Source organism: Papaver somniferum, chromosome 9, assembly GCF_003573695.1.
Source record: "Papaver somniferum cultivar HN1 chromosome 9, ASM357369v1, whole genome shotgun sequence".
NCBI classification, from domain to species: Eukaryota; Viridiplantae; Streptophyta; class Magnoliopsida; order Ranunculales; family Papaveraceae; genus Papaver; species Papaver somniferum.
Window position 1 is genome coordinate 160,405,130 of NC_039366.1, and position 7,901 is coordinate 160,413,030.

The 7,901-nt window shown below is 36.8% G+C and overlaps 1 protein-coding gene across 1 annotated transcript; it reads right to left on the reverse strand.

The window, feature by feature from the left end:
- Positions 1–5,505: 5,505 nt before the first annotated feature.
- LOC113309289 (expansin-A6-like) lies at positions 5,506–7,414 on the reverse strand. Its single transcript, XM_026557714.1, has 3 exons — positions 7,151–7,414; positions 6,494–6,812; positions 5,506–6,190 (listed from the first exon to the last, which is right to left on the reverse strand). The coding sequence occupies exons 1-3, from the start codon at positions 7,305–7,307 to the stop codon at positions 5,881–5,883; spliced, it is 786 nt and encodes a 261-aa protein (XP_026413499.1). The 5' UTR covers positions 7,308–7,414; the 3' UTR covers positions 5,506–5,880.
- Positions 7,415–7,901: the final 487 nt, after the last annotated feature.

The following is a 7,901-nucleotide window of genomic DNA, read 5'->3' on the forward strand; positions in this document are numbered from 1 at the left end:
TGCTTAGAATTCAATCTAAGATAACTTGAGAATCAAGCAAAGTACACTTTTAGGTATTGGAAATACAATAGAAGAGTATATACACTAGGATCCGGTTCTGGAACCGTGTATAATGATTTTTCGGTTTGGCAAGTACGCCAAAGAACTAAAGCAATTTGATGTTCCTTTAAACACCTAAGAATTTAATCATGATGCACATATATAAGTGTTTAAGTGAATAATGAAGTCTTAGAAGTGTTTGAGAGAGTTCTAGTAATGCTGAACATATTTAAAAAATAAGTCTTTGAGCATATACTAAAATCTTAAACTGGGACAATCGGTACAACGGTTCGTGAACCGTTAGGCTTGTCGACGAGTCAGGATGCAACAGTTAGTGAACCGAGTTCGCCAACCCTACAAGACAACCGAATTCAATTGACCAATGTTCGTGAACCGGGTTCTTCAAGTGCTATAGCCTTTAATACCAACTTTCAAATTTTAGTTCACAACGGTTGGTGAACAGTCCCCAACTTAACTTGCGGTTTGCAAACTGGGTCACCAACCCTCCTGTATTTCTGAAACTCAAGTATTTATGGTTTGCGAACTGGTTCGTCAACCTACCTTGAGTAGAAATATCAGATAGTTCCCGCGTGATGGGTAGGAAATTTTCAATTGATCCACAAGTTAATTCGCACAATAAATTGTTTAGAACTAATATTATTAAGGACCATGAACATCTTTGCTTAGGATCATATTTCGATATTGTTAACAAGACAAGCTTGACTCGAAATTTCTTCTTTGTAAATCTACTAAAATAGAATGGTCTAGTCTTCACATACCTGGTACAGAAGTTCTCCAAATGTCTTCGCGATCTTCAGTCATCAAGGGTGATGTTTGATACTCAACTATCAAATTTCTAACCTAGTCTAAGACATTACTTAGTAGACTATAAATCACGATATACTTTTGATCATCTAACATTGACAACAAGCTTGGGATAGCAAAACTTGTGGTTCAACCGAGCATTGCTCTAACAATTTCGGTTTGGGATCTCACCTTGAGTATCAAGGAATATCTTTGAACAACAAAAGATAATATTTGTGCATATGTTCAAATTACTCACTGTGTCGACATCTTGAACTTTCCAATTTTACAAACTCAATTCCCAAAATCACACAAACCCTAAAGTGTGCGCGACATTAAAAATCAGTTTTACTTAAGGGGATCGGTTCTACCATAGTTCCCCATATAGGTAGGGATAACTTCTACCCTAGTTCCCCAAATAGGTTTGGATCGGTTCTACCCTAGTTCCTCATATAGGTAGGGACCGGTCCTGCCTTAGATCTTCAATGAAAACCGGACCACCAATCCACTTGATTTCTTTCAGCTACGAAACAAGTTCGTAAGTCTACTTCCTTAAACTCATTTAATCAATCATAATTTTCTAGGCATGAAATCAATCTTAAGTTCATTACACAATCTAGTAACAAGTTACAAAGATAAACATTATACTTTGTAATTCAATATACCTAAGTCGTAAAAAAACTTGTATATTATTCCTTGACACTTTGATCATAATAAGATGATCAAGTCTCTAATACCAGAGTTTCATATATATAACTTTGCATGTTATGTTTTCAATCTAAACGACTCGAAGTAATGATAGAAATGGAAACAGTCAAATTTTGTATTACTAACCTCAAGTAGAAGGATGATATCTTCGTTGTTGTCGATATGTCTTCAGAATCTTCAGGTTCGAAGCAATACTTGTATGTCTCAAGATTTCTCGATTTCCTAGTCTAACCTAACGAAGTTGACTCGATAAATCTAACCAAGCGACTTTTGATTTCTTATATTAAAATATGAGAACCAACCTTGACATACCAACGTTTGGCGGGTTCAACCGAACAATGTTCTAACACTTATGATAATTTTCCCGAGTTCATAAATCTCTAGGTACAAGCTATTCTTGATTATGAACTTCAAAAAGTTGTTTTTTACACCCCGGAAAGGAACACAGGTGTTTGGTATTTGACAGAAGACTACTTTTATAGTTACAACATACTTTTGCAATTGCGATTAACCCCCCAAGACAGATGCAAGTCTCTGCATCAGATTTTGATAGGTTGCGACAGAATGCATGGGCGAAGATTGACTTAAACGCTCAAGTGCATATTACTAAAGCACATTATCTCATATGGTACCAGAAAATTATGAATCCAGTATTTCGTGTTAACAATATGCATTTCTATGGGTTTGATTTCCCGACGTTAGGATGTATGAGTCGTCATAGGTTAATCGTTTATATCCAGCCGCTTCTAGAAGAACCATGTTTAATGACTTACCCCACCATAGATGGGAGTTCTTCATCATTTTCATAAAATATGCCTGAAATACGTTCGGGTTGCCAACAGATAACTTCACAAGGCGAGCTAATCACGATCCCGATAGTTTAATCTATAGAACGTACCTATCCATATTACAATGTGGAGGTCAGTGAATACCAAATCAAAAAATAGTGAGATTGCACTTGCAGACAGTTCAAAAATGGAAGAAAGATACCATGTTTCGATTTATTCCGTCTATAAATCCCGATGGTCGTGACAATTAAGGCAATACTTCTAGGAACAATTAATCGTGGCACAAGCCTGGAGATACAAAAATAAGAGATACACAAGTGCCACAAACAGAAACCCAAAATGTGTCTATTTCCCAACATCAAGTAATTCAACCAGGCCTGATACGTATTTCATCATCATTCTCGCCCTTCAACCAAAAAGAAGGTTATTATACAGTTGCACCACCATGACTAACCTCTTCTATGTTTCTAACAGCGAAACAGTATGGAGATATAGGTTATTATACGTATTTCATCATCATTCTCGCCCTTATGCTTTTCAGCAGTATGGAGATATAGGTTAATTCTCAAGTTTATTGGCAAGTGGGAGTATTCCGGGTCTTGGAGAATGAAATCAAGGGCAAGAAGACAATAATGAAGGATATTATAAAACTTGTAACTTTTATTTCTATTACGTTTCTAATTCTAATTTGAATTAATAAAAAAATATTTTTTTCTGCTGAAATAAAATTACGTATGTTTTAAATAAGCATTACATTTACTTCTAGTTAGAAACAACCATTCAATTTGCTAACTCAATTAACCAATCGAAACACTTGTAATTGACCATCTTCACTAAGATGATCTTGGTGGAACAACAACTAAGAAGGGGGTTGAACTGGTTCAACACCTTAAGGAGATCGAAACAATTTTCGAAACAGAAAACCATGTTTTTCCATCTTCGCCTCTAAAGATCTTTTTAACAACTCAGCATCAGTTTCACTCCTCAGTTTAAATCGATTGAGCTTGCATGGTTGAAGCTACAAATTCACTTACTTTTTTCGTAATTGTCTTAAAACGATTTTGTATATCGCTTATAACACGACGACTCGGGTTACAGGTGTCACTATAGAACTTCTCGTAAATAACGGCCCATATATTTACTACCCCTAAATTGTGCTTCAACAATATGAGTTTGTACCAAGACAATATTTCTGCAAACAACTAAATCTTTTGCTCGAGTATGCTGAGCTCGTCGAACTAACAAGTGTGCAGACATCTTTCGACAAATTATATTGAGTGAAGAGATTTAATGTGATATTTGAGGTTTGAAAAAGGTGTGATTTTGGAATTGAAATGAGAAGTATTTATAGGAAATTCAAAGAGAACTGTTAGACGATTAAAACTTGTAGCCATTCATATGTATCCGTTGAAGGATTACCTTGAACCGCCAGCGAATTAAGAAGACAAGCGCGGCTGAGTTGAACCCGCTGACGGATTATGTTGAACCGCGCGAACTGTGAAAAGATTCCTGGATATTGATGGACCGCAATGCGCAAACTAATAAATCTGCGCATGTTGCCTATCTGCTTTGTGATTTGTCCATCCTATAATGGGAGTAAAACTGACAAATCTATGGTTTGTTCATCCCATAAAAATTGTCCTTATAACTATCTATATGATGGAGTTATTACGAAAGTTTGGCATGCCCCGTATTACGACTCTATATTTTTTTTTGTTTTCCCTTCTTTTACACGAATTGAACTGTGCGAAGGACCAACTGTTTCAGTTTCAGAATAATTTGTATGAGAGGTAGGAACACTTGTTTGTTTTTGTATTTTTTTGGTAAAGTGCCAATTAACGATAATGGAAGGCTGGCATATATTGATTCTTTATAGAAGTCAAATCTTGCACCGAAAAATAAGAAATATATGGAGGTACGAGAATGAAGATATGCTAAATTGCTAACCGCTAATTAACGTTATCAAGATTCTACTTTAGATGCCCAACTTGCTCAAGCATTCGAGCCACCAAAAGGAACGCAAAGATACCAATTCATGAAGAAATTCTACAAAGATATGGTGAATGCGAACAAGTTTGTTCTTCTGAATACTTGTTAAGGAAAATAAAGAAAAAGAAAAGAATGAAAAATTTTGTTCTTTTCAACACTTGTTGAGGAAAATAAAAAACCATCACAGAGAGCCAAGACTATCCACAATGTTGTATATCAGCCTTAGATTGTATGCAGAGAGGTCAGGTCTTCTTGATTGGCACCATATACATTTTGTATGCATGGTGTAGGGACCCAAACTATGCCATACGCATATAACCTTACTCCATAAATTTAGCTCATCTCCACCGAAAGTAGAAGTGGGTACGAAGGACTTATCAACTGGATTATAATATACAAGTGATCTCTCCTTCCTAAAGCAGACAAATTTCTCTATTTGAAGAATCTGTTCTTTCTGTTTTGTGCATGTCATCTTGACTTGACAAGTTAGTTGACGGGCCATATAGTACAAACGGTTTATCATATATGAGGCGGCAACCATGTGGCCCGTGTACAAAACATGGTAAAAACGGTCTTTCAGTAAAAACGGTCTTTGGATTTCAGTGGAGTTCACAATTGCAGAAACTCTACACTCTAGAGTATGAAAAGTAGACTTGGGAAATGATATTCATTGGATTCTCAATTATCCACCACCCCAAGAATATGAAAGGGAAATGAAATAAAATGAGAGTACCTTTAACAGTTTCAAACTTTGAACTGTTTTCAATCGAGTTGGGAATCCGAGTCATGTTTTAGTAGGAAAAATGTAAATTCAGATGCTTGACTAGACATTTCCACTAGCTACTTTGTTTTAACTAGTTAAAGTCTAGTTTGCTTTCAGACTTATAGACACTCCATTTTTGTCAAAGTTCAGCTTTCAGACTAGACATTTCAGTAAATCTCACTTTATCTTGTACCATTACTATTCCCTCCCGAGGGTGGCAGCCGCGCTCTTCTTTACAAGGAGAGTGTTAGAGAGACAGAGATTCATTTTGTGGTTGACATGCTTAAGTAGGTCCCAAGCCCACACTCATTGGTCATCTCTCTCTCGTTCAGTCGTTCGGCATGTTATTATCTTTGATCATTGCACGTTTAGGTCCAATTTTAAAGATTTATGTAAGAAGAGAAGATAATAAGATAGCAAACTTAAAATATATTCATCCATTCATTGATAGTTTCATACTAGTATATGTATTAGCACGAAGCAGAAACACTTAACAAAAGCAGTTCAAATACTTAAGTTGCGGACTGCCCTTTTTTGCAGTCACTTCAGCCACCAAATTAAACCCACACTCCAGCATCTTTTAGTGAGTAAAAAACAACTCCAAAAGTCCAAAAATTTACCCTAATCCATGTAGAAATAATTCCCTTGTTTCGCTCTCTTTCCCACCATCTCTTTTCACTTTCTCATCCGATAAAAACAAAAGAAATCTAAAGTAGTGGCGCCAATATTAAAGTAAAAACAAAACAAGAGCGGGAATTACTGTTTTTTCTTCTTATAGGGTTCACAAACTCAGACTCTGAAGTTTTTGCCAGAGAAAGTTTGACCGAATTGCCAATTAGCTGGTGCGATGTTATACGAAGCAGAAGAACGACCATCACTGGCAGTAACACGAAATGACAAAGATTGCCCTACTAGTACTGAATTTGATTGCCAATTTTGTCCCCAGTTTCTACTCATTGGCATCCAGTCGGTCTTTGACCCTTTAACGAGCACGCGTACTATATCTCCTGCTCCGGCGACGTTTGATATCAAAACCAAATTGAAGTAACGGAATCCGTTTATTGTAAACCTTATTCCTCCACTCTTTCGGCATGGTACCCTGTTTTTTTTTAAGATCAAAGAAAACGTTAAAATCTGTTCCGCTTACTTAAATTAGTGTTACTAATCGTAACGGAAATTCTGTTAGCATATCTCTGCAAAATTGTGACGACTAAACAACTTTATGCACGCGGAAACGCGTCACTTTAATGGCGATTTAAGGTTAGCTCACCTACTTAAGGACCATAATACCCCTAATTTATTACTGTATTTATATCTTAGGTCAAAGAACGCCATAATTTTACCGGTATCAGACGAACAGAAAAGACTTTTCTGACACCTTTATTTAAGAGAGAAGATATACCGGCGGTAAGCAACCGGAACGATCCCGGCGCGGTATTCAGCGATTTTGAGAAACATAGGCATGGCAAGGTCAAAATGAGGTCGAGGAGGATTACACCAACCACCATTATCACTAGCTTGAGCAAAATTAGGCGGACAGAAATTGGTTGCTGTGATTAAGATGGAAGGACTACCAGAATGACACCATTTAGGATCATCAGCGCACTTGAGTTCAAAACAAGCACCACAACTTAAACCACTGTTGAACAAAGCAGTACTTAATGCTGCTGTGTTTACACCATACCCTTGGCTGTATAAGTTTCCATATCCACATGCTCCACCTGAAACAAAATCATCGAGAAAAGTTAGAGCTAGAGGAAAGTTTGAAGAGCTAGAGAAAAGTGGATTCTTGAAGAAACAGCGATGATTTAGAAGTGGGTTCGTTAAAATTGTAGAAATCCCAAAGTGGGTTTTTCATGGTTAATGAATTTAATGGTTAGAAACTTAGAAATACAGAGTTTGACCATAAATGCGAGCATGGGTTTCATCTTACTAGCACTATGACTTTAAGAAAACAAGAGAAAAAAGAGCAAATATTAAAGACAAAGAACAGGGGAAATGTCGAATGCAGGACTGGAAAAATGAAAACAGAGTACAGAAGAGTTAAAATTAAGCATACCCATGGTTCCAGAGGCATCACTTCCACCATAGAAGGTTGCATGAGCATTTTGCCAATCACCACCTGTATAAACTCCAGGGATTTTGGCATCAACACTAACAATTAGTACTAGGAGTAGTGTCAAAAATAAGTTGCTAGCTACTCTCAAAATGGCCATTTTCTATAACTAAAAGAAGTTAAGACCAAAGAAAGAGATGGAGAATAGAAATGGAGAAGAGTTAACTGGTGAAGAGGGAAGGAGTGAAGGAGGTGGAGTACTTATTGTGAGAAACGAGGAGGCGGAAGAGGATGGATGGAGGATTTGGGATGACGTGTAAGAGAATAGGGTTGGATTAAAATTATGACACCGTAATTAATGCTAGTGTGCTGGTGCTTTTTCTTTCTCTTTCTCCTGTTTGCTTCTATTTTGACTTTCGCTTCAGTTTTAGACCAGGTTACCCCTTTTGTTATTTATTCTCTTCTGCTTTTTCTTCTCATATTCGTATACTCGTAGTGTTGTTTACCACATTGACTGCAGCTGAACACTGGACCACAGAACAAGTCGCACCTCGCAGGGCCCAGGGCCAGGATGGGATCAGTAAATAATTAAATTTGCTTAGCCTATTGGCATAAATAGAATCTTATTATTGTGGCTGCAAGTAAGATCGTAAAAGGATGCATACAGATGTGAATAGGGATCTATCCGTATCCGAATACGAAAAATTTATATGGTGTTCAATTCGAAATTCAAATAGATATAGTTTTGAATTTG